Raw genomic sequence first — 27,332 nt, forward strand, 5'->3', positions numbered from 1 at the left:
AAGTCAAACTTACTGGCCTCTATTTGTAGTCTCTATCCACTTTCTGTTTTGAATACTTTTTCTTTTCCAATATTATGAGATGTCCCCCTTTTCTTTCTTACTGTTGAAAATTTATTTTAAAATAAAAAAGAAACAAAACACAAAAAGAAAAAATGGAAAAAGAAAAAAATAATTGCCATGTGCAGAGCTGAACATGAGAAGATTCAAAATATGAGACAATTAATTTCCATCTCAAGAAAGCTTTTATAATACATATGTTCAATTGTTCATTTTTCTTTGCTTCTGTGTGGGTTTTTTTGTTTTTGTTTTCGGCTATGCACATTTTACTTTATTCTTCTTTTCCCCTCATATTCCCTCCCTCTGGCCCAGGAATATTTATAAATATGTACATACCTACACACACACACACATACAGACATGCACATGGACTCACAGACACGCATGCACATATATATTCATACATATCCATAGACATACATAGATATGTATAACCATACACATATATACACGCTTACATTCATGTACATCTTCCTAGTGTGTTTGTCCTCAATTTCTGTGAAAGTGGATTACATCTTTCATAAGTCACTGATAGGTCTTGTGTGATTCTAATGACCATGCATATAGTATATATTGTCATATATATTATATATTATATAGTATATATTATGTCATATTATGTCATTATGTCTTCTCAATGAAAGGGTAAGGGGAAGTAGAAAATTTCTAATTCAGAATTTGATAAATAATGTGAAAATCGTTTTTATAAATAATTAGGGGAAATTAAATATTAGATTGTTAAAAATTTTTATAGTCTGCTCTTCTTGATACTGGGATGTGTGTGTGGGGAAACTGGATTGGACAGGGGAATAGCAGCCATATCTTTTTTCTGAATTCTTATTATTAAAAATTAGCTATAGGTTTTATATGGCCCCAAAGAAAGTTTACAGATGGACTAGACTGAATTCCTGTAGGTCCTTCAGATACAGAGGCAGGCTATACCTCATAATTTTATCACTTCTCAAATTTAAAGGAAAATGCAAGTGGATTACCTGGGGTTAACTGATCTCAACTAACCTTCTTGGAGAACAGTGTATTAGAAACCCCTGACACTAAGGAGAGATCGATCATTCTTCAGTGAACTTAATGGGAGGCTTGTTTCTAATCCATTGCTGTGATGATGGTGTAATTCAGAAGGAAAGCAGCCCTTAACTCCCGTCCCACTCCCCACCACGCACTAGTGAACACGTCCCATTTCAACTCTGACCAAATGGTACAGAAAATGCCTTAAGAATAAAGATTTCTCTTGAAATCTTTACGAATCTACTTTTCTATAACAGGTCAAAGATGAAATTTGATTGTCCTTGGGAGCCAAGGAGGGTGTGGGTCAAGCTTTTGAATTCAACTCTTACATTTTTCTGTCTAGGGCTGGAATTTGACGTACTTTTACGTTATCAAAGAAGTCGGCTCAGGTCTTATATAGAGGGAGGAACACACTCAGGAGAGAGCAAACCCGTTTTGCACCATGGGGAAGAAGCAGGTTGACACCGAGGCTGCTCCCAGCTGCGAGCTAAGTAAGTAGTTACAGAGCAGCTCAGTAGTGGAAGGAGAGAAATATTCAATCTTTTTTTCTCTTATCTCTGTGGGTTCTCCTTTCTACCTTGATCAGACGTTTCTGAAGAAAAGTTTCCTATCTTGAGAAAAGTTGGGGGCAAATTCTTCCTGAATTTCAGATGTCTGCCAAAGATTCACCCAACCTCCTTTCTGATTTCTGTTTTTCTCTTCTCTAGGGGAAAATTATTTTGGAGGCTTATGTAGCCTTGAGGATAAATTGCGGAGGTCATTCGATTTTGCTTTTCTGTGTAAGCTTCCAGTCTGTGTTTCTCTTCCCCCACCCCCCTCCGGCTTGCTACTTCGCATTCCTCCACCCCAAACTTTTGGAGATTGGCTCTTAATTAATAATCTTTTTCTTCGAGCAGTTGTGTAAGGCATACCAAGTAGCAATGAGTAGGCAAAGGAGCAATTCTATTTTCCTGGATTAGGTATGCTTTCAAGTTTAACTTTTCCTTAAGTTACTCCCATCCCCAACAAATAATGCTTTAAAAAAAATTTTTTTAAAGAGATCATGTGTTTTATTTAAAATTTTAAAGATTGCATTTTATTAGGTTATTTGATCTTACTAAAAGATGACCCAGAAACCAGCTGATCCCTGCTTTTCGCGCAGTGCTTTTGGGTTTTCACTTCATTAGTCATCGACGGAGTGTAGCCGAGTCTTGGAAAGTAATAAGAAAAGGAGAAATTGTAGGGGCGAGGTGCAGAGTTTAGACTAGTGAGCTATACAAAGCGGAGGGAGCCCGAGTTCAGGGCCAGGTGCGGGAGCAGTTAGGTATTCCTCTCCGGGGTGCAGAAGGATGCTACGAAGAGGCAGCACAGGGGACCAGAGACAGCGGGGAGTTATTTCTTCTCCCTCGGATGGAGCGTCAAGATGTGACGCCCTTCAGGACATCCCTGTCCCCAAACTGCGCCGAAGTGCTTGCTGGGGCTCGAAATCCAGCGCTCCTGCAGGAGGCTGTCTCTCTCTCCAGCGGATGCTCACCCGGGACACTTCCCGCACCGCCGGCGCTCCAAAGCCGGCTTTTAGAGAGCGACCGCATTCACCGCTATTCACTGATCGGGACGCGCGCGTTCCCCTTTCGCTTTGCCAGGCTGCACACACAGCTGGGGAATCCGGCCAATGAGAGTGTGCGGTCACAGCATCGCCGGCCAATCGCATTGGTCCCGCTCGGCGGTTCTGGTGGGCTGTGAGGGAGGAAGGCGGGGAGGGTGGTAAGGTGCAGGGAGTAGGCGTGTCCAGGCTCGGAGGGCACCGAGTGAAATGGAGATACCCAGAGCGAGAAAACCCATTTGGAAAGGGCAGCCCTGCTGGAGAGCTTTTGTGCCCCAAGGCCTCAGTGAGGAGAGAGGGCAAGGCTAGGCGCTCTAGGGCTAACAATACTGTTATATTTAGCCTCTGTGTGTAGCTTTGGACCGGGCCTGCAGCATCGGTGGGAGTAGTTCTGGAGTTTCCTTAGCCTTCGGGTCGGGGGTTGGGGTGGGAGGGTGGAGGTAAACGAGGGGGTCATCCTCCTCCCCGCATACCCTGGGACCCGCAGCCTGGCTCCGCCGCGGCAGATCTCGGGCCCAGGGCAAAGTCTCCGCTCCCCAGAAGCCCCTCGTCCGGGCGAGCCGCGCAGATGAGAGAAGCCGGCTCTCCTCGAGGTGCGCGGGGGTATTCGGGATTTGTGAGGGCGCGCGGGCCGGGGATTAGGGAGCAAAACCTCCCCGTGGCCTCAGTAAAGTGCACTAATTTCTTTCCCCCAAAATAATAATAGTAATAGCTACTATCATTTATATAACGTGGTGAAGACTGCAAAGCAATTTGCAAAAAACTTTATCCTACAAGTAGGTGTGGAAGGCAGGGGCAATTAATAACCTCATTTGAGTTCAGATCCTCCACGGCGCCACCTGGAGTCTTTTGAGCTGGAATTCGCAGTAGGCACAAAATCAAGGGCATTGGGTTCTTAGTCATTGACTATAAGTAAACTGAGGCCCCTGTCTATAAAATGGGAAGCTCGAGGACGAGAAAGCCTCTTTGAAAGTCTGTTTTAAAGAAATCTACTAAAGTTACTTGACTTGTAGGGCTATGAAAGGATTTGGGGAAGAGAAGTTGAACGTTTATACCCACTAAACGGAAAAGCTGATAACCTTCCACAGAGGACATGGGTTGGGAATGTCACTGAAGATCTTATAGTAGAGAATGGGAGAGACTTCCTGGGAGAGAGGGTTCTTGCTAAAGGGGGATGGATTGCAATAGAGACTCTTCAAGGCATATTAGATTGCTGGGTCTAGAGTTTGCCTTTGCAGAGCATCAGGTTATTGACCATTGCTGCATCCACCTGCTAGTTTAGGAATTCTGCCCTTTCCTTTAAATCTGGCAAATTTCTGAGTGAGGCCTTGGGTGTGTGATTTCCCTGGCTGTTTGATTTCCTTTGTTCCCTGTCTTGATTGTAACACTCTCTGAGATTTTCTGTAGACTTCTGTGGACACCCATATTCTCCCCTAGGTTTCTTTTTCCTGGATCTGATTTGGATAAAGCATTTCTTGCTTCTTTACATTTTTTTGCTTCTGGCCTAAAGCATTTCTTAATCTGTTTGTTTCTTTATAGATAATAACGGAGGTAATTTTGAATGTAGGAAAAAGAAATACCGAGATTTTGCAAGCTATTGTTTCCTATGTTCCTGGAACTTCTGCTGGGGTTTGGGGAGGGGATTTCCTGAAGCAGTCAGATAACATTTCTTAGATTCTGTAGGGGGGGTGGGGTTGACCTGAAAGAACTTGCCTGGCAGCCTTTGGAAATTGTGCATGCTGATAGGTAGGTCCCAAGTGGATCAAAAATCATAGTAGCTTAGTGGATGGTATCCACATACTGGGAATGTTAGATTACCCTTGTAATCAAACAAAGCCTTCCCCTTTCCAGTTTAAAGAGCTTGATTTTCACAGTAACCCATAGGGCAAGTAGTATCATTTCTGTTTTCAATAATCAAAGTGACTTGGCTCAGGTTCACACCTCTAAATAGAGATTAATAATCTGAAACTAGATTTTAAGTCAGGTTCTCCTGACTTCAGGGCCTATGTTTCCACTTTTCTACTCTTTTTAAAATATTTTGAGGTATGTGGAATTTTTTTTTTTTTTTAATTCCATGAGGTCTGGGATCTCTTGGTCAGAGGGCTTGATCATCTAAGTCACTTAGCACAATTCCATTTTTAGTTCCAGAAAGTTTGGATCAACTCAGCTCCATCAAGAGTATGTTGGTGTTCCTTTCTTTGCACAATCATTGATTATTTCTACCTTATGTCTTTGCTAATTTACTGGATATGAGTATAAAAGCCTAGTGGATTTTAATCTTTATTTCTCATTAGTAGTTTGCAGTAACTTTTTATGTGATTTGTTCATATTTTACTGTTCTTTTGGAACTGTTTAATTATATTCATTGGGAGAACTTTTTTTTCTTACTGAGACAGTTGGGGTTAAGTGACTTGCCCAGGATCACACAGCAAGCAAGTGTTAAATATCTGAGATCGGATTTGCACTCAGATCCTCCTGACTTCAGGGCTGGTGCTCTATCCACTGCACCACCTAGCTGCCCTGAGAACATGATTTTAAAAGGGATTCAGTGTTTTGATTTTTTATTTTTTCCTTTGTCTTGTTTTTAGAGAGGCAGTTGGGATTAAATAACTGTTTTGTGGTTGTTACATTTTTGTCTTTTACATTGTTTTACATTGTATATTGTTTTCACTTCCGCTTTAGATCATGAACATCTTTTCATGCTTCTTTGTATTTATCATATTCATTATGTCTTAATTCATTGCCAAAATTTGTCTAGTTATTCTCAGTTAGTGGAAATCCATTTTGTTTCCAATTCTTTTTCAGCTTTGTATTAAATGACAGATTTTTGGTTACATTTTAGACTTAGGAAATCACTGATTACAAAACTGCCTTTCTGGGAAATAAAAATTAAGTATTTCTCTAGTTGTTTATGATATATAAAATAATCTTGTTTTTATGGCAAGTTTTATTAATTCTATTCTTAATTTTGCTTAGAATTTTCACAGGCTATGTGAGCCTGACAAAATATATGACAAAATGACAAAAGCATGTATGTCCTGATAGTCCTACTTGTGCCCAAGTATGTATCTCTTCTCCACATGGGAGTCATGCTGTGCAACCATGGATTAGGAGGCCATGAAAGTTCTTGGAATTCAGTTTAACCATTCAGTCCAAAAGACATCAAAAGACATTTCTTCCTCTTGGCTTTCTTGGTCTCTTTCTAACTTTTTTTTTTTAACCTCATTTCTGAATATATTCCACTTCCTAATGCCCCTTTCCTACCAAGGCCTTTAATTGGAATAATCCAATTTATAATCTTATAATCAAATTTATAAAAGGCCAGTATCCTTCCAAGAAAACTTTAAGTGGGTTTGGGAATAGTTGCATGACTTAGCCTGACTCAAACAATATATTCATATATATGGCACTTTTTCAGAAATAGAAATCAAAGGTATGGTAATGTGAAAAATAGCCTAATTCACTTAATTAACAGTTCCTAACTATGTGATCCTGGGCAAGTCACTTAAACCCAATTGCCTCAGCAAAAAAAAAAAAAATTAAATTAAATTAAAAAGTAAACAAATTTATTAATAAATTATTAATATTAATTTTAAATTAATAAATAAAATTAATTTTAAAATTTCCAGATAACATATAAAATTTAAAAAATTTGGAGACCTTTCATAAAGATAAATATATTCTGACTGAGTGAGGGCCTGAAGTTCCTTCTGAATAAATGAGCTTTCTGACCCATCTCTTCTGACTGATCAGATTTTTTTTTAAACTTCTTTCCTGGTTGTGGCTCTATTTTTAATATGTGAGATTGAATATAGTTGAATATAGATAGGTTAACTTCAACAGACTTGAAATGGATTGGATCTTGTTCTTCACAGCTTTTTAGAGTTCAGGTCAATTGACTGAACAGTGATATTGTTCGATAACTAAATAGGAGATGCTTTAAGGGATGACCCTTCTTAGGATTATCATTATTTGTAGTTATATTAGTGACATTGGTATGATAGCCCCATGCTGGATTGACTAGGTCACAGAAAATTTAAGTACTCTAAAAAATCTTTTTCTTGTGACAAATTCAAGAACTTGCCTATCTTCTGATAACTAGAGAACTGTCCTTTAAAGAGCTACATAGTGTCAGGATTGAAGAACAGAAACTGAGAGGTCAAAATAATTTATTTAATCTGAAAAAGAAGGGAATAGATTGAGAAATAGGTTGAAAAGCACTCTGAGCAAAAAAAACTTAGCAGTTAGCTCCCCATGGCTCTACAGAAGGCAGGAAAGCAAAAGTGACGTCAGTTGTAATGAGAACAGATGTAAAAACCTTGACTCTTAAGAATGATTTACATGCTGTAGGAGGCAGCCAAAGTGGGATGTGTATTCTCTGAAGAACAGAAGATAGATATATTTAGAGGATTTTGGTTTAGAGAAAAATGGCAGATATAACTGCTTTAGTATTTAAAGTTTTGATGAAGTCTTTTTAGATCTATATTTCATATGATGCATATATTCCTAGTTTATTGGTTCTTTTTCGTAGCACTGCAGTTTTATGATTCTGATAGGATATATTTGTCCCCAGATTATGAAGTTTTGGTAGCAGATAAATTTCTTGCAAAGTGAAACTCATTTGATTAGATATTGATTTGATCAGACTCCAAGGGTTTTTTCCAAGGTACCTCACGATTGTTTATATTTTTCAGATGTGGGTAGGGGTCACATAGACTTACAAAGCTGGAATGTGGACTTGTTGATTTTATTCATATGAACTTTCTCTCCCCTTTGTAGAATCCTATACTAAATCCTTGGATGTATCGCTGTCCACCATGACATTAAGTTCTAAACAGAAGATGCCTGCTGGTAATTTGAAGCTTGTGTTATTTATTGATGAAGTTCAAAATAGCTTTGTAAATCATGTCTTTTATCCACTTCCAGCATTTTTTCTTCTAGATATAATATATACATATAATATCTTTTAAATATAATAATGATGTCCACAAGTTTGTTCTTCTAAAAAGAGACAATAAGTTAAAATGGATTGCCATCCTGCCATCCTCTGAAGTAACAGATGGGGGGAAATGATGTTATAGGCTTACCCGGGAGCTGTAATGAATGCTCTGTTGGTTTGGGTTATATTGGGTTTTCTTTTCTAGACATGTCCCCCAAGGCACCAGAGTGTAATTGAAAGCCTTGTCTGCTCTCTGGCTAGAACTGTTGCATTACTTATTGTTCTGATTGCAAACAGTGAGGAGCCTTTGGGGATTCTAAGAGATGTTTATGAATATGTAAAGAATGTCTCTTGCTTTGTACCCTTCTTCCAACTCGGTGAGCTATCCTGAGCTGTAAGAGTTTCAACTCTGAATTCCTAGAGAATAGAATTCTATTCTTTTTCTAGATCATCCTAAATATAAATGTGATGATGATGATGATGATGATACCTAATACTTACATAGCAGTCTTAAAATCTGAAAAGTGCTTTTTATTATCTTACCTTTAAGGTAGGTGTTGAGGAAACTGAGTGAGAAGTGAAATGACTTGCCCATAGCTAGTAATTCCTGAGGTAGCATTCAGATTCGGGTCTTCCTGATTCTTTTGCTCAGTACTTTGTCCGTTCTGCCACTGAGGTTATCCTGTAAAATGAGACTTTCTCCTTCCTCCCTTCTCCCCCCCCCCCAAACAAACAAGCAGAGAAACTTGGGTATAGGGTGACATATTTAATCTGACTCCAAGCAAACATGTGGGCATAGTGGTGGCTTTGGAAGCCTGGTTTTCTTGAATGGAATGAGCTGGTCTCCTCATCCCCCTAACTCTCCTAGCCTCTGTTCCCTCCCTCTAAGATAATTGCTGAATGCGGAAGGAATACCTAGATAGTAGTCTACTTTGAACCACCCTATCTTGAGGCACCCTGATCAACACGTGAGTGGCCATTGCTGACCAAGGCAGCAATAAAGGGACACAGAACACATGAGAAAATTCTGTACTCCTTGACTTTCTGTGTGTCAAGAGTTCTTTGGAATTTTTATTTTCTGGGAAGCACCTTGAACCTGAGACATAATGGTCAAGGAGTATCTCCAGCGTGAGTCCTGCCACTTTCCTCCCTTGATATTTCTTTAGATGTTGGGACTTTTCTGCTGGGGATGAGGTTATTCTGATGGAGAGTGAGTTTGAGAGGAAAACTGCAAATACAATTTTTTTTTTCCTCATTGGTTCTTGAGGAGGGCATAAGAAAGTTCTATGAGAACTGTTTTCATTGGTCTGGATGAGTTATGGAGCTTGTCTGATGCTTTATCTTTGTATATTGTATCTCTTTACATATAGAATCTTTGTACTGATAACAGTGATATGTTGGAGTATTAAGGGTTTTATGCTGGTGGGGGTAAGGATCCTTTTGAATTTCTCACTAAAATGTTTCCATTTCTCATATTAATTTAGAAGATGGTTCTAGGGACCATGGGGACATTGCCAGCCTGAATGCTGTTAACACCAAGGCCGAAAATCCCTACACCTACTTTAATGAGAAGATCTTCATTCCTGAGGGAGAGGTTGGTAGACTTGGGTTTCTTGTAGCTTCAGCTCATTTTCATTCCTGCAAAGTTCTGAACTTTGGCAAACAAAAGATTGGACTTTGGCTGTTAAAATTCTGCTGTACAGAACCCAGTCTGGGGAGGAGAGAGCAAGGTTGCTCCCTTCTATGAGCCTCAAAAAAAAGCAGCTCTTTCTTTCTTGTTTCTGGTGGCTTTGGGGCTGTCTGACTTGTAGTTGGGGATTGTTGGTCTTGTTACAGGAGGGTTTGGAGTCTTCTACCTGTCCTGTGACCTCCCCACTCCAAGGGAGCTGCTGTTGCAGTGGAGGGGCCACTTAAGGCCCTTCACTTGTGACACAGTTAAGAAGGTCATTAGTCCCCTTGTGTAATAATGGTTGTGTTTTCCATTTGGAGCAAAGCTGAATTTGTCCTCATGTCTTGTTTCTTGTCCAGCATTCTTGTTTTAGCTTCCGCAAACTCTGGGCCTTTACGGGGCCAGGCTTCCTCATGAGCATCGCTTATCTGGATCCAGGGAACATAGAATCCGATCTGCAGTCTGGGGCTGTGGCCCAGTTTAAGGTGAGTCTCCAGCCTCTCCCCTTTCTCTGTGACTCATGGCTTCTCAGGATTGAAGGCCCTTGGCAGTCTTTGACCAGCACTATGAGGTGCAGATCTTAGAGAATGGGCCTCCACCACAGGAAGGCCTGGCTTCAGGTACTGACTGACTGACTAGCTAGTGATGACCTTCTGGGGGGTCATCTCTCTACCACCAGAAGTTTCAGGGAAGATGTGCCTGTGTTGGAGGGGTAACGCCCTCATTTCAGAGTTCTCTGTGCCAGTGAAATCTCAGGCCAGGCCCCAGTCCTAACCCTAGCCTGGTATTTCAGTATTGCAGAGTCTAGCATTTTAAGGGATCCTCAAAAAAAACCTGTACTTTCAAAAGCAAAACACTTCTCATCAGGTCTGGCACTGTAGCTTTGTTCCTGTAACAAAAGAAGGGATTATTTTAAAATCAGGAAAAAAAGGAGTTGCACAATGTGACAGGGATTTTCTCAGGCCAGGGCTGGGCCAAGGCTAGATAGAGCCAAGGTCCAAGTTTGAGGGTGTCAGGTCCTGCCATTGTCTAATGAGTGGGGAATTGATTCTTCCTAGTTGCTCTGGGTTCTCCTCCTGGCCACCCTTGTGGGGCTCCTGCTGCAGCGCCTGGCATCCAGGTTGGGCGTGGTCACGGGCCTGCACCTTGCTGAAGTGTGCCACCGGCAGTATCCCAAGGTCAGTGCCAAGCCACCTTCCTCCCTTCCCTCCTCTAGAATCCTGCAGCTCACTGCAGGAACATCTCTCAGCCCAGCGGCTTTCTAACAGTCCTTGCTCCCTTTGCCCTTTTCACCCTTGCTGTCTGTTCTTTCATGTGAACAGCTACAAGTTTCCTTCCTCTCCTGTGGTTTATTACATTTTCCCTTAAATGGTCCTTTAATCTCAGTGATCCAGGAGTTGTTTTGGGTTTTTCTTTTTAATTTGCTTTTTAAATTATGGAATATAATAAGCATTTCCATATCATAGTACAATGTTAAAAAGGTGATTGGAGGGGAAACCGTAAATCTACTCTGCACAACTTGCTGGTCTTTGAAATAGAAAACAAAATTCTCATCTAAAATTTTTTTTTCTCCTTCCCCCCTCCATGGCTAACATTACCTACAAATAGGTATGTGTATACATATATATCTCAATAGGTATATCATATATACATAAAGTTATTTTATATAATACTCCTATTTATCAGTGCTTTCTTTCTTCATATGTCTTTTACAGTTTCTATTATATAGTTTATATTTCTTGGTCTTTATTTTTGAGGTTCCAGTGACTTGTCCCCAGTCACGCAGCGTGTAAGGGTTAAGCAACTGAGACCAGGTTTGAATTCAGGCCCTTCCTACTCCAGGCCTGGTGCTCTATTCCACTGTACCATCTTGCTGCCCCATTAATTTAGCTTTTTATAATAGTCAAAAGTTGTTGTGCAAAAGAGCTCTCTTGATGAATCCTAATAACTTAACAGAACTACCATATGAGGATTAAGCCATTTGTCACGGTAATCCCTTCTTCCCTTCTATCCGTGGGCTTTGGAGAGTGCAAATACTGTTATTTTCATTTCATAGAGAAGGCAGCAGCCTACCTCAGAACCCCTGTCAAAACCCAGAGCTGGGACATCTTGTGCTTGCCTCCCATGGCTACCATTACAGTCTTCCCTGTGCCAGCTAGAAAGGATCCCTCTTTATCTGCTGCTCTTCCCCTTCTGCCTCTGTGAGCCCTTTTCCCTGTGCCCAGAATGTTCTCCTCCTTTGCCTGTTTAATGTCCATCTTGCCTTTTAAATTTCAGTTCAGATGCTGCCTCCTCCAGATGTTTTCCTGAGAGAACCTCTGCATCTTCCATCTGAGGCAGGCTGCAGTCAGGAGGCCCTTAAGTGTGTGGGGGAGGGGACTGTATTTTTGAGCAGCCGGCTTCTGTCTGTGCTGTGAGCCCATTGAGCTGGCCGGTCCTGGCTCTCCTGACTGTTCCAGCCATACAGTCCCTAGTATGCCTGGAGGCTTCTGTTACTTTGTCCTTGGGTGTTTTCCACCTTCTTTACTTAGAGGAGACCCCTTTTCTTCTGCTATAATCCTTTTATTTACTGCCCTTCTTCCCCCTTTGAAATGTGCCTCTGCACTTGCCAGGTACTTAATCTATTTCTTTCCCTTAAATAGAAATCCCTCAGTCCCTTAGGATATTTTCAGCTGGGCAGGATGGTAAGGGGTCCTAAGGAGTGCCATGGAATGGATTAAAAATATCAGTAGCTTCCTTGTCCTTGTCTCTCTAGTCTCCCCATGCCCCATGGAAGGAAGCACAATTGTCTTTCTGTAGCTGAGCCTGTTTAAGAGAGGTGTCAGGGGGGACAGAAGGAACAGAGGTGTGGAGTTTGGCTTCATGTAGCTGGGTAACTTGTCATTTTGCACATGGGCCTGTGCTAAGATATAGGGTATTCCTCAAACCCTAGTGCAGCTGTTCAGCTTTAAAGGCTTTAAGAAGTTCAAATTGCACTAAGATTTTGGGGACAAACTGTATATATGTGCAAAAATCCAAGGACCTCCAAGGAAACATTCTCTGAAATGTCAACACAACTTGATCTCTCCACTGTTTATATTAAGGTCCCCCGAATTATTCTGTGGTTGATGGTGGAGACGGCCATTATAGGCTCCGATATGCAAGAAGTCATAGGGTCAGCTATTGCAATCAATCTCCTGTCTGCTGGGAGGTGAGTTTTTCCCCCTAGAAAGTTTGAGTCACCCTCGATGTTGCAAGTCTTTTACTGAGCCCCCCAGTGAAGAAAGCTTGTGGAACAAATTGAGCCTCATGGGGAAGTGTGAGAGCCTCTTACCCGTGAAATTGTTGTAAACAGGGCCAACCTAGCTAGTGAGTGCCTGGAGAGGGGCTCTTGAGCCTCTCCCTGCAGTGGCTTCTGCTGTGAAAGGGGAGGGGAGGCTGTCGGCTTTTCTTGTCAGTGGGCGCTGTCCTATTCCCTCTGGAGGAGGCCCAGCCGCAGCCACTGGGTACCTCCAGAATTTAGCCGCCGATCATTTGCAGAGGCAGGCTCTCCCACTCTCTGTCCCCTTCTCTTCATCTTCATTTCTGATCTCTGCCCTAGGGTTCCTCTATGGATTGGAGTTCTCATCACCATTGCAGATACCTTTGTATTTCTCTTTCTGGACAAATATGGTAAGGAGCAGTAATGGAGTTAGGGAGGAAACAGTACTGGAGGAAAGTTCAAATTTTGCCTTAGAAGCAGTCTCCTTAAGGAAATCTTTCCATGTTTTTTTCCATAGGATTGCGAAAACTGGAAGCATTCTTTGGCTTACTCATCACCATCATGGCCCTCACATTTGGATATGAAGTAGGTTTCACAGATTGTTTCTTAGCTTCTGAAACCAGTTAGTTTTTAGAAATGGGCAATGAGCTCTGGATGACTCAGTGCTGCAAGTGGAACACAAAAACCATTCTCATATGTGGCTAGCACGCGAGTGGCTTCCAGACTCATCAGGAGGAGAGCAGACTTGTGAGGATGTTCCAGATCCCCCAGAATCTGCTTGGGCTTCTCTGACCCTGGATCAGGCCTTGGGCAAGGGAGGTCTGCGGACAGGATTTGGCCTGGACAGCTGCCTGGCAGATTTCTTTAGTTTCCTCAGTGATTCTTGTCACTTCCTCACAGAAGGGATCCCAAATTGATGCTGTAGCAGGAGGTGGGAGAGGCTTCCTTGTGTTTGTGCCTCAAAACATAGATTCATGGAGCTTTCAAGGGATGGGCAGGGCAAACATGGATATGTAGGAAAGAACAAAACGGCCCCTTCCTTCTGCATCCTTCTGATTCAGACTGATTTTGGCTAGTCGGCTGGGGAGAATTGAGCTTTTGAGCTGTCTGTAGCTCTAATTGCATGTAGACTAAGCCTCAGATTTTGAGGCAGAGTCAAATGATTTTTTTAGATTAGATTTTAACCCTGTAAGGCTGTGTGTGTGTGTGTGTGTATGTATGTATGTATATATATATATATATGTATATGTGAGTATGTATATCGATATCAATATAGATATACTATGAGGTATGAGCCCTCCTGGCTCCCATCCTGTGCTCCTTTTCCTTCAGGATGGTAGCCAGGGCCCAGACCTGAAGGCCTGCTAGCCCTGCTGTCCTGGGGAGCAGAACTTCATTCACATCAGGGTAGCCGGGAATAATGGGCGCTGTAAGTTCCACTGTAGTCTGGGTTGGAGCACCTGTTGGGTGATGGTGCCTGACCTTGCTCAGGATGTAGATGCTAACCACTCTGTTGTTGATGTCCAGTATGTTACAGTGAAGCCCAACCAGGCTGAGGTGCTGAAGGGTATGTTCATTCCTTCTTGTTCGGGCTGTGGCACCCCGCAGATTGAGAAGGCCGTGGGCATTGTGGGAGCTGTCATTATGCCCCACAACATGTACCTGCACTCTGCACTAGTCAAGGTAAGTGAAGTCAGACCCTGAGAGTCCTGTAACTCACTTGGAGTTCTTTCCCTCCAATAACAAGGGAAGCAGATTAAAGTTAAATTATCTGTTTTCTCCTAAAGCATCAGCTTTGCAAGTTTTGAACTGAGCCAGGATCTGTCTTCCTGGGCTGGAGGTTTTTTTGACATGATTGAGCCCTGCTCCATGAGACTGCCCAGGAGGAGGACTAGAGGTTTCCAAACTGAGATTAAGGGCATTGTAGAAAGGCTCAGTGCCTCCTGAAGTAGTTTTCTTTTCGTCTCTGAGATCTGGGGGGAGAGCCAGAGCCACCAGGGCCTTATGTCCTTCATATGCTCTTCATGCCCTAAGCACTTAGCCAAGAACAGGGTCCCCAACTGGGGTTTCCTGGTGTCTTTTGCCTCCATACCCTTTAGCAGAGTCAGGTGAAGGTGCTAGTTACCTTGTTAACAGACCAGGGGAGGCAACCTTCAGTGACCCAGCAGCATGAAGGGGTCTGGTGGTAGGGCAGGTGATCCAACACTTTTCTCCTCTTGGGGGTGAAGATGGGCTTGGTGCAGGGGGAGGAGGGATGGGGAAGATTATAAAGGAGAAGCCAGAAGTCAATTTTTGGTAGAAAAGAAAGTGCGAGGCTGCTCATGGCCATTCCTGAGAGCCAGACACAGACAGCCACTTTGCTGCAGGCAGCGGCTCTGAATTAGGTTTCTTAAAACCCTGGGTCTCCATAGAGCTGGAAAGGAGAAGGATTGTACCCTAGCAAGTCACAGAGCAGAGAAGGAGAAGAGAATGTCTTCTTGCTGGTCCACATAATTCTATTAACATATTTTTCCCTTAAAAATGCATTTATTTCAGTTCTTCAGTGCAGTAGAGAGAGTTAAGTTGAGATCCAGCAGGGCACGGCCATTGTCCCCAGTCACTTAGCCTCTTACACTTTCTTCAAGCATAAAATGGGGATAGGAACTGCACCTTTGAGTTTACAGAGCACAGGGTGATTTCTCTCCTTCCTGCCTTGTGGCCTTGTCTTCTGTCAGAGGAGACACCTTCTGCTTGGTTGGTTGAAATCAGAAGTGTCACAGTCACATAGGAAATGATGAATATCAGCCGAATGGACCCAAATTCAAATTTGGCCAATTTGTCTGCTGTGGGCCATGTGACCTTGGGCAATTAGTTCTCATTTTATGGATGAGGAAATCTTTTAGTTTCCTCATCTGTAAAATGAGAGCAAATAATTGCACCCACCTCATTGGTATCTTGGGGTAAAGTGAGCATTTTGCAAACCTTAAAGCCACATATAAGTGACAGCTATAATATTGTTATATTGAAATACCATTATCAAAATGAATATTTTAAAAATTATTTTTAAACCTCCAGCTAAACCTTCTTTTGGAAATAACCTTTTATTTACATATTTTATCTGTAATATTGGATACCTGGTTTTCCTCCTGACATGGAAGCACGTTTTGCACAGGAACTGTTCGTTCATGTTTGTCTCTGTCCTTCTAGCACATAAGAGGTGCTTGTTAATTGTTAGATCACCTACCCCATCACCAGGCCCGCCTCAGGCTGGTGGGTCACTGGAGGCTGCCTCCCCTGGACTGAGCTCACCACTGCCTCTCTCTGCCTTTCCAGTCCAGGCAGGTGAACAGGGCCAACAAACGGGAGATCCGGGAAGCCAACAAGTACTTCTTCATTGAATCCTGCATCGCCCTCTTTGTCTCCTTCATCATCAACGTCTTCGTCGTCTCGGTTTTTGCTGAGGCCTTTTATAATCAAACCAACATGCAAGTGGTGAGTGAGTGTGAGCCACACAGGCCGAGGGCCGAGGGCGACCTTGCCTGGGGAGCGAGGAGGGCCAGCCTGCCCAGAGAGAGAGGAGGGAGCTTCTGGGGGTGAGGGCTCCTGAGGCAGACTCAGGGCCAGCCTTTGTCCAAGCAGGTCCTTTGATTATCCATCTTATCTGCAACAACTTTGCTGCATCCTGCTTAGGGTCTGCCTTTTAGCTGTGTCTCTTGTCTTCTGAAATGAAAACTCTTTTATCTCTTTTATGCTCTTTTATCTGTTGGATTCCAGCATGAAATCTGCGTTAATAACAGCAGTCCTCACAGTGACCTCTTTCCTAAAAACGATACCATGCTGACTGTGGACCTCTACAAGGGGGTGAGTGTGCACAAAAGATTGTGGGTCCACAAGAGCAGGTCTTTCTTTCTTTTTTTATTTTTAGAATTCATTTTTAGCAAACATTGCTTTATAAATTGTTTTGGGAGAGAAAAACCATAGCAAAGGGGTAAGCTGTGGGAAAGATGTGTTGATTTACATTCATTCTCCTTAGTTCTTTTCCTAGTGTAGATGGACTCTTCTGTCCAAAGTGCATTCCCATATTCCCAAAGTACAGGTGTCAGGCTGATCAGACAGCTATAGGCACTTGTAAAAAGTCAGATTAAAATTAGGTCACAAAAGAGCAGTAAGAGTCTAGAGTTGGGTGGGAAGGCTTAGGGATGGGAAGGTTAGTTTCACATCAAAACTTGTTTAAATTTTTTTCTAAGTCCCCAGCTTCTTGTTTTGTGTGGGTGGGGTCCATTGTGATGACCATGCAGAGAAGAGGAAACCAGGAAAGGAGTTCTTTAGTTGTGGAAGTGGGGCTTGGACTCCACCTTACATTTACCTTTTCCTCCTTCTCTTTCTCCAGGGCGTGGTTCTAGGATGTTACTTTGGGCCTGCAGCACTCTACATCTGGGCAGTGGGCATCTTGGCTGCGGGCCAGAGCTCTACCATGACCGGGACCTATTCTGGCCAGTTTGTCATGGAGGTACATGCTGTTCCTACTGGATTAGGCAGGAGAGAGGAGGAGGGAGGAGGGAGGGGAGATAGGTAAAAGAGGCTTACAGCTTTCTTTTGGCGGGGAAGGGAGGGTGCCAGGCAATTGGGATTAAGTGACTTGCTTGAAGTCACACATCTAGGAAGTGTCAAGGATCTGAGACTGGATTTGAACTCTAATCCTCCTGACTGTAGGGCCTGTGTTCTATCCACCGAATTACCCAGTTCTCCCTTTTTTTTACCCTCAATTAAAAAAAAAAAAATTTATTTAGAACAAATTGCAAAATAAGAAAAAACAAAATAGAAAAAGGGGAAAAAATATTTTCATGTCCCTAGCAGAACATCGGGGAGGATTCACAATATGTAACAGTATTTGCTTCCTTGTAGTTTATTCTTGTGTTCTGCTGTGCATTTTTTACGTTATTGTATTTTTACTCCTTTCACCCCATCTTTCCCAAATAGACTACAGTTAAGCATGGATTTATTTATGTATACATACACAGATACACACTTTTAGAAGCATGTATTCCCACATATTGCCCCATTTGTATGCACATATACATAGACTGCATCTAATGCATCTAAAACTATATTAATCTGACTGACATTAGAGGTAGATTTCTCATCTGACTGAATCTTAAGTTTGACTTTTCCTGACATCAATAATTATACTCGATCATTGTTATAGTATTTGTGTTTAACTCCTATTTCCTATCCCTCCTAACTCTTCTACTTGAATTCTCTTCCTTCACTTGTCTTACTCATCCTCACTCCCCTCATGGATCCTTCCCTCTTTAGGGATTCCTATTAATCAATATACTTTATCCTGCTCCCTTTATTATGCATTTATGCACTTCTATGTCCCCACCTTATCCTCTTATTATTTTCATCTTATAGATTTTGGAAGTTACTATACCCTTAATGAGATATATTTTCCCCCTATTATCCCCTATTCCTGATTTGCTTAGGTTTTCAGAACTATCATCTTCTCCCTGCTCTGATGCCTCTATACTTCCTGGCTTTCCACTTAACATTTGTTCTCACCTCCTCTACATTTCCATGTACTCCTGATTCAGCTGGGATGGGAGGTGTTTAGCTCTCTATGTTGTTCCTTTCTCCAGGGATTCCTGAACCTGAAATGGTCACGGTTTGCTAGAGTGATGTTGACACGTTCCATCGCCATCATTCCCACGCTATTGATCGCAGTCTTCCATGACGTGGAGCATCTGACTGGGATGAATGACTTCCTGAATGTGCTACAGAGCTTACAGGTAAAGAGGCAACTCTGGGGAGTTTTTAGCACTCCTATGGGCCCAGCACTCACGAAGAGAGTCGCTCCATATCTTGGGCATTTCCTAAGTATGGCTAGGACTCTGTCTGGATTGTCAGGGGTAGGGGAGGCTGAATGAGATTCAGCAGATCAGCTCCCTTCCTTGGCAATGGGGAAAGCCTGAAGACCCCGACCTTGCTCCTTGCCAGATACCACCTCCTTGGCTATAGCCTTTCAGTGGTTGCCCATCTTTGATCATGGTTCAGCTCTCTGGCTGAAATGATAATACTTAGGGTGCCTCAGAGGCTTCTTTGAAAAATGTTTTGAGGCCTTTGTTTCTCATAGTCTCCATCTTTTCCAAAAGCCATCCCTTGTAACAACAACAACAACAAAAATCAGTTTAGCTAATAATCAAATAAGTATTAACATATTTTCACTCTTACTTCTGTGGGATTATTCAAGGAAAGTATTTTTTAGATAAGAAGGTAGCATAAACATGGAAAAAAGAGATCAAATATGCAAAAACATCAGCATGAACTAACAGATGACCATATTAACCAATTTATTCCCCCTGAGGCTTGGGTTAAGTGACTTGCCCAGGGTCACACAGCTAGGAAGTGTTAAGTGTCTGAGACCAGATTTGAACTCAGGTCCTCCTGAATTCAAGGCTGGTGCTCTATCCACTTCGCCACCTAGCTGCCCCCTTAACCAATATTTATTGAGCATTTTCTGTATGCTTAATATGGAGTGACATAGTTTACTAATGTCAGTAAGGATTCTGGGCCTCCCTCCAAATAGCTGCTGACCTGCCTCATTCTCTGTGGCAGAGATACCCATCTTAAAGATAGGACAGGCCATACTTAGTGGCAGACTCAGTCTCTGCTTTGCTCCATTGCTTTTCTTTGTCTTTTGCTTCAGGAGATCCTTCCCTTGGATCAGTACAGAGTCTCCTGGTGGGCTTTTAGGATCAGTCTCCTCACCTCCATCTCCTGGCATATTGCCCCTCTCTATCCCCTACATATTCTGCATCCCAACCATGTTGGTCCCTAGCCTTCCTTCTCTGGTTCCCCGCCCCCCCCCCCCGCCCTGCCCACCCAAGTGCTGCTGGCTACCGGAGACTTAGGCTGCTCCTTCCACTTATACACAACCCTCTGGAAGAAGTAATTTGTATTTATGTTGTAGTCCAAACACATGCTCCTTGAGGGAACACTTTTTTATTTTCAGTTTTTTAATGATGTTTGGCACATAGTTGGCAATTAATACATTTGCTCCTTGAATTGAATGAATGCTCATTCTGCAGAGATGGGGAAGGACTGTTTTGTAAAGATGAGATTGAGTAAAACATTTCTTTAAAAGATCAGTGCTAAGTGGCAGTGCTGGCTGTTTTGGGGAGTAGAGCTGGAGTATATGTCAGAGCCATAGGAGTGATTAGTCTTATGTGTAACTGGCATGGTAATTGGGTAGGGTTTTGAGAAGTGGGAAAGAGGCTAGAAGATAGAGATGGTCTTAATATGTTGTCTCTTGCTTTTGACTCCCCTGGGCCTGTCACTTCTGGATTGATTCATATATGTAGGGCTCCTCTCTCATGAGAGTTCTCTCTTTTTCAGCTTCCCTTTGCTCTCATCCCCATCCTCACGTTTACCAGTTTACGCCCAGTGATGAATGACTTTGCCAATGCACTGTGAGTATGCCATAGATACTGCTCTCCAACTCCCCATCAGAGGTGCCAGTGTCCTTGAGGAAGTAGAATCTTAGTGACCCTAACAAATTGAGGCATCATTCTGGGGATCAAAGACCTTTTGGAGGGCACCAGTTAAAATGTGGAAAGTATGTGGAGACCTTTAGGGTCTATTGTAGTGATGTTGTGTCATTATAATAGTGGTAATGTGGGAGAAATTCTCAAGGACAGTTTTTACTGTACAAGGAAAAAATGTGCTACAACCAAGTGAGACAAAGGACTATTTGAGGAAAATTACTTTCACTTGGTAAATTCAAGAGAATCTTCATGCAGGAAGAGGGATTTGCACTTTGAGGGTGAGGTGATTATAACATGCAGGATTGCAGCCAGCTTCACTTATTCCTAGCTCCAGAAATATCTCAAAGAAATAAGATAAGAAGGGTAGAGTATGGTTGCCTGGAATAGAAAATATGTGAAAGAATAATAGTGGGAAGTGTGGATGAAGAAGGTAAGGCAGAATCCTGTTCAAGTAAGTGTGTGACCCTATTGTTAAGTCTTTTTCACTTGTTTTAATTGTAGTGGGAACCACTGAAGTCCTTTTTTTTTTTTTAATAGTAAAAGTTATGTGCTTAGTGCTGCATCTCAGAGGGGTCTTGGAAAAGATGGATCTAGAAATTATAAAGGCAAGAGAGGAATGATTCTGTTCAAACAGTCTTGTGGAAAAGAGATAAGGGGAGTTTTGAGGTGGGAAAGATGAAAAGGAAAGAATCCCAGCAGATATTATAAAGGTAGAATTGAGAGCTTGTTAATTGATGAGGTGATGGGGTGTGAAAATTCAGGATTCTGATATGGATCATTGGGAGGAGCAAATTTGGGGAGAGCGGGATGAGTTGATTTTTAGACATGTTGAGTTTGAAGAACTTGTGAGGTATCCCCAAATGGGATCAGTAATCGAAAATTTGGGTCTGGAGCTCTGCTAATTGGGCACAGAGACATAAAATTGGAAGTCACTTTCATAGAGGTAAAATTGACACTTTAAAGTGTGGATGAGATTTCTCAAAGGAGACTGGAGCAAGAAGAGAAGAAGAATTTTTTTTTAATTTTTAAAATTAATTTTATAATTATAAAAATTTTTGACAGTACATATGCATGAGTAATTTTTTTATAACATTAACCCTTGTATTCATTTTTCCAAATTTTCCCCTCCTTTCCTCTACTCCCTCCCCTAGATGACAGGCAATCCCATACATTTTATATATGTTACAGTATAACCTAGATACAACATATGTATAAATCCAATTTTCTTGTTGCACGTTAAGTATTGGATTCCAAAGGTATAAGTAACCTAGGTAGATAGACAGTAGTGCTAATATTTTACATTCAATTCCCAGTATTCCTTCTCTGGGTGTAGTTGTTTCTGTCCATCATTGATCACCTGGGAAGAGAAGAAGAATTTAGGAATATTCCTCTTTAAGGAGAGGAGAACATGGAGGCAACAAAAGAGCCTGAGGTCAGAAACCCTGGGAATTCCCTTCTGTGGAAGCCAAGAGGGATCAGACTCAGGGAGGTGTGCCCAAGGCTAAGACAAGAAGATGAGGTCATTATTAGATGTAGTGATTGGTGATGGTGGAAAAGAAAGTTGACCTGAATGGCTGGGGTCCCAACAAAAGCATCTCTGCAGGCTCTGCCCAGGAAATTCACTTATCCTCTCTGCCTTCCCCAGCAGAATTCTTTCTTGGTCTAAAGGGCTTCCTGCTCACTTCATGATGCCAGGGAGCTGAGCACTCTCTGACTGACTTCTGGGATAGGAGGAAAGCTTCTTCTTGTAGTCCTTGTTTACTTTAAGACACTGAAGTCTCAAGGTGTCTCATTTGCTTCTCCATGGAAAGCCTGTATGAGAGTATAATGCAGAGCTTAGCTACATTTTCAGACCAAAAGAACACAATCACAGCATTGGAGGTTCAGAAAGGACCTCAGGCCAGTCTAGTCTAAGACATCTGTAAAGGGACCCCTCTGTCCCATTAGCCTCCTGACAAGAGATTGTCTGGCTTCTGCCTACAGACACGGTCCCTTCCCCACCCATTTTTGGGCAGCTTGAGCTCTTAGGAAATGTTTCCTGACATCATCAAACCAAATTGCACCTTCCAAACTTTGTTCCTGGTTCTATTTCAAATTCTTAAACTGCTGTCATGTGACCCTTCTTTTCTGCACATCACACATGCCCTTTTTCTTCAGTATTGCTTTTGCTTCCCCTGAACTTAAACTCTGGGACAGTTTTCCCCACAGCAGGCTGCTTTCTCATTTATAAGTGCAAACTCACAGTGTTGGAGCTGGAAAATCCTGACACATCATCAGATTCAGAGGAAAACTCACTGAACTAAGGGCAGAGAAAGCCAGCCCTGACAACTAGATTTCTGACTCCCATGTCCAGGGTTCTTTCTGCCATAGCTGCTGGACCTCTGTCTTCCCAGAAATCAGCCGGAGTCAGGATCATTAAACGTCTTTATTCTTGATCATTTATGGTCAAGGTAACGGATTTAGATCTAGCAATCTCACACACACCTCCCTCCCTCAAACGCCAGGAGAGACTGAGCGTGAGCGTCTCAATTTCCTCTTCCTCCTCCTACTCCTCCCACACACGTCACTTCCCCGTCTTTGTCCCACCAATCAAGTCAGCACAGAACAGCTGGGGAAGGTCAATCTTCAAACAAGTTAATAGGGATCAAGCACTCAATTTGGCTTCTTTCCGTCTTCCACTGGTCATTTCTCGCCAAGATCCTCTTCATCCACCTTGGCCAGTGGGGAAATTCTTGAAAAGACTGCTGAACCCCTCTTAGATTTTTATGTCTGCTGCACTCTAGGGAGGCATACTGCAGAAGGTCACATTGTCAAAGGGGGAAACTACATAGGTGATGGGAGTTTCTCAGGACTCCTGTTCTCCATCTATACTCACCGGGAATTGTCTTGTTCTTTTATTGGCCAACAGTTCCATCTGATCAAAGATGCTGGGTTTATATTTAAATCAAATTGTACTAAGTTTGGCAAAAGTTAGTCTCAATCCCTTCTACAGGCTGTTCCTCATACCTGTACTTCACAGGTAATCTCTTACTTTCTGCCTCTAGTTTGATTCATGCTTGCCCATGGGTACCAAAAGATCTCTCAGGCTAGAAATGAAATGAGCTCCCTGAGGTCCCTTGGAGTGCATATATCTAAGAGAGAGACTTAGGATTTCTTGGTTGCTTAGGGCAAAACTGAGCTCTCAGTTTTGTCCAGGAGGAGAATGAATCACTGAACCTCAGCACTTGGTCCTGGTGGAAAGTGAGATTTCTCAAATTTAGTCTTCTGTTTCTATGAGGGTTACTGTGAGTCAGGCACCATGTTCAGTGAGTGCCAGGACACAAAGCAAAAGCAAAGCAGTTACTGCCCTAAAGAATCTCATTCTATTGTGAAAAAAGGGATATATAGAAAGGAGATATAAGTTAGAGAAAGACTTTGAGCAGAATGTGGAACTGAGCTAAGTCTGGAGGGGAGACCAAAGAGTTCTCAAGAGGCAGAAGGAAGACTGTTTATAACTGGCATGTGATATAAGTGGAAAGATGAATCGGGGGACAATTTTTTTCTGGGTTTTGATGGGAGATCTTCATGTCCTTTTGTTGATCTTCTAAGCCCTTTAATTTTAGGTTTAGAAGTATTTCCTAATTGTGCTTGTGGATGTAGTGGTAAGTACGGTGATACATTTGTTCAGGGTTATTCTGGCAGTGAAAGAAGACCCAATCCAAATAGTAAAGGTAATTTTTACCCACATAGTTTGGATATGTAATGTAAATATAATTTAGAGGTTAGTCATATATTCTTATATTAGACTTTTAGGTACTGTATTTGAAAATATCCAAACCCTGAGTAATTTAGGACAGAATTTAATTTAGGAAGAATTACCTTTTTTTGAAGCTTTATTGACCATAAGATACTGTATAAATTTGGTTTGTAATTAAAATTTCTCACCAATTTTGAAATCTAGAGTGGGATAACCATTTCTTCAGTGACTGACCAACTCTTTTTTTGCAGAGGCTGGAAGATCGCAGGTGGGATCCTTGTTCTTCTTATCTGTAGCATCAACATGTATTTTGTGGTTATCTATGTTGAAGAGCAGGGGAGCATGACACTGTATGTGCTGGCTGCTGTAATCTCTGTGGCCTATCTTTGTTTTGTGTTTTACCTGGTGAGTGATTCCCAAGAAGTATTTGGGGAAAGAACCACAGATTGTGGATTGTGAATGCTCCATTGTATTAGTGGATGTAGTTAACATTCAGAAACAGAGAGAATGATAATTCCATATCCCCAAATTAGCAAGATTTACAGGAACCTCTCTGAAGATAATTTTTTCCCTAAAATTCTGTCATAATTTTGGTTTTTAGTTCCTAAAACTGCCCTTTCTAAACCCTTTCTTTGTGGTACCTGATAAAAGTCTAAAAGCTACTAAGAAGCAAAACTCCCAGAGTGTTCCATAAAAATTCATCTTCTGGGTCAAAAAGAGAAGCCACATATAGGGCCTTCTGTTCACTTTTCCTTCAGAATGGGACCTTCCAGTCCATTATTTCTCCTCATTTACCTGCCCCATAATGAATCAAGAGTTTTTTTCTTGTAATTGAAATTTAGTATTTTGTTCATAAGCAGTACACAATTATTCTGGGAAGAGTTGAACAGGCTCTGTGATCCCAGAAGGAGTAATCAGCAGGAACCTTCACCATTCAGTGTACCCTCAGGCCCATTCCTTCTGTTATCACTGCCGCATGGCATCAAGTGCTCCCCTGGCCTGGCTGGGCTTGAGTTCTTACTGCAGCCAGACTGCAGCTCAGCCCCTGGACTCATCCATTCAGTGGGCCTGGAAACAGTTGAGTGTCATCTTTCCAGCTCTAGCAGCGTACCCTCACAAACCTGTGGGAGGCTGGAGAGGAATCTCAGGGTTGGAAGTTAGACACCCAAGTGTCTGGGCCATCTTTGGGCCCTTTGCTGGAATTCTCTTCCCTGCAGACTTCCCTTGTCTCCTGATTCCATCTCTCCCAAAGTTCCCAGCCATTCTGGGGCAAGCTGTTGCACTTTAATTTTTTTTTTTTATTGAACCCCTGCCATCTGCGAAGGGCCTTGTGAAGCACTGAGGTAGTGTGCTTCAGAGTAAATAAGTAAGCATAGCCCTGATGAGGCATCCTTCCTGGGAAGGAGAATGGTCTCCTTGAATAGCAGAGTTCTTGGGGAGATAAGGAGGTACACATGTACTTCTACATGAAGTATACCCCATATGGAGGAAGGATGTGGACCAGTCATCTTGGCTGGGTGGTTCAGATGCAGAGCCTTTAATTCCTTCACTATGAGTGATAATTTTGTCTTCTCTTTCAGAGTTGGCAGTGTTTGATTGCTTTGGGTTTGTCCTTCTTGGACTGTGGACGGTCGTTAAGCATCACTAAAACCTTGCTGACTGAAGAAGCTGCTGCTAGCTACACTCACAAAGCACTGGGTTAGCCTGTTTGGCTTTCGCAGGTAGCCATCAGAGCCAGTGCGTTTCTATGGTTTACTGTGTGAACTTAGCCACATGTATGTGCCATTGCACAAAACTCCAGGGTCCCCTTGGTTTTTTCCCTCAGGTTTACTATGTATTTTGTTTTGTTCATGCAAAAGCATGGATTTTTAAAACTTTGTGACCTTCCCCCTTTGAACACTTGTACTCCAATATTAAGCTACAGATCAATTGCTTGAGGAGAGCTAGATTTCCTTGTCTTTCCTCTTGAGGAATACATTTAGTTTCCTCTGTGAATCATTTTCTGATTTTTAGTTATTTAAAAAAAAGAAAGAAAAAGGCAGAAAGGAAAGAAGTAAAGAAACCATGGCCAGAATTGCTTAGAGCGATCCCATACTTACTTAAAGTCAGGCCTTTCATCTGACATAGGAAGCAGAAAGAGGTTAAGCAGGATCAGATTTCTCATCCCTTTGTCACTTTAACTTTCTTCATAAGCTTAGGAACATTATTAGCTTCAGATGGTTTCCCCATTTGGGAGCATTTTAATTTACTCCCTTTTATGTGAAACTAGTTAATTCATTCACACTTACTCTTCGGCATCTGAAATGAGATGGATGTTAGATGGGAATCTGACTTTGGCAGTATTCACCGCTGTTGGTGATGTTAATTGTGGTCACATCAATTTGGCAGATAGGAAAGCTCTTTTTAAAAGCATATCAAAATTTTTCATTGAATGAAAATCAACTTTCCCTGACCTGCCCTCCCAAAAAACCCTCCAAAACATTTGTAACAAATGTGCCATAAAAGTAAAACTCCCACATTGGCTATTCGGAAAACTAAATATTTCCTTCTGCTCCCTGAGTTTTAGGAAATTATTGAAAGAGTACATTTGTAGATTAACTGTGACTTAAGAAGCCATCTTCTGTAAGGCACAGAGTATACTAATGTCCCTTATAGTGCATGGTCTCCAGTCAGGTACTTGTGCTAATTTTCCTCCCTGTCTGCCTTCCTTTCTGTCTGCTGTCTGGCTATTTTAGTGGTTAGAAAAGATTTGGGTGTTGAATTACAGGACTTTATTCTTGAAGTGAGCTGTCCAGAGCTCCGTTTGTTTGTAATCTATCCTTGTTTGAGCCCAGACAACAACATTATTCTAAGAGTTTGCACCCAACATGGGTTGTCACTTGTGTCATATTTGCACAATTAGAACACTGAGGAGATCCTGGCACAGGCCATGTATACTGTGTACAGGCCTGGAGGATTTCCAAGTATCACACATACTTGCTCTTGCCCCCATCTGCAGATGTGGGAGCATCCACAGCAAGGTGATTTCTGGGAGGGAGCTCTCAGGGGCTGGAGGTTTTCCTCAGCATGATACCTGATAAGCCTCTTTATCTACTCTGCTGCCTCAGCTCCTTGAAGCTTCAGTTGTAGTCACAGACATTCAGGAGCCCAAATTAAAGCTGCTGATAATGAAATAAACTCTTACAAAAAGATGGTAAAACAGACAGTTTAAGTTAAATCTCCCAGAACCAGGATACAAGTCACATTTTAATTCATGTGCATTTAGGGGTGAACAATTGCAATTTATATATTTGAACTTTTGAAGACCAAAACTGTTTGATTTCTGTCTTTGTATCTCCAGCACCTTACAAGGTGCCTATTGTAGATACTTAAAAACTTTTGTGTTTGATACTGCCCCTTTAGCTCTGTGGTCTATGAGGGTGACTGGCTGAGGTGTCCCTGTGATTTCTTATGAGTTCTTAGGGGGTCCCTGACATTCAGGATTTTTCTTTGTGAAACTTTGATTTTATTGACCATGAAATATGATGTAAATTTGATTTGTAATTAAAGTTTTTTTTTCCAA

General features: G+C 42.1%; 1 protein-coding gene across 3 annotated transcripts; it reads left to right on the top strand.

Moving 5' to 3' along the window:
* Window positions 1–1,493: 1,493 nt before the first annotated feature.
* LOC141544345 (natural resistance-associated macrophage protein 2-like) lies at window positions 1,494–27,332 on the top strand. Of its 3 annotated transcripts, none has more exons than XM_074270387.1 (16): window positions 1,516–1,571; window positions 7,442–7,513; window positions 9,086–9,195; window positions 9,630–9,755; window positions 10,329–10,448; window positions 12,354–12,460; window positions 12,851–12,921; window positions 13,029–13,096; window positions 14,039–14,194; window positions 15,824–15,982; window positions 16,265–16,351; window positions 16,881–17,000; window positions 18,130–18,279; window positions 19,886–19,959; window positions 24,022–24,175; window positions 25,351–27,332. In XM_074270387.1, exons 1-16 carry the CDS (start codon window positions 1,523–1,525, stop codon window positions 25,471–25,473), a joined length of 1,746 nt encoding a protein of 581 aa, XP_074126488.1. In that variant the 5' UTR covers window positions 1,516–1,522; the 3' UTR covers window positions 25,474–27,332. The 3 variants fall into 3 exon arrangements, with proteins under 3 accessions (XP_074126490.1, XP_074126488.1, XP_074126489.1); XM_074270388.1 differs by lacking the exon at window positions 1,516–1,571 and adding an exon at window positions 3,131–3,255; XM_074270389.1 differs by lacking the exon at window positions 7,442–7,513 and having other exon boundaries at window positions 1,494–1,571.

Source organism: Sminthopsis crassicaudata, chromosome 5, assembly GCF_048593235.1.
Source record: "Sminthopsis crassicaudata isolate SCR6 chromosome 5, ASM4859323v1, whole genome shotgun sequence".
Taxonomy (NCBI): Eukaryota; Metazoa; Chordata; class Mammalia; order Dasyuromorphia; family Dasyuridae; genus Sminthopsis; species Sminthopsis crassicaudata.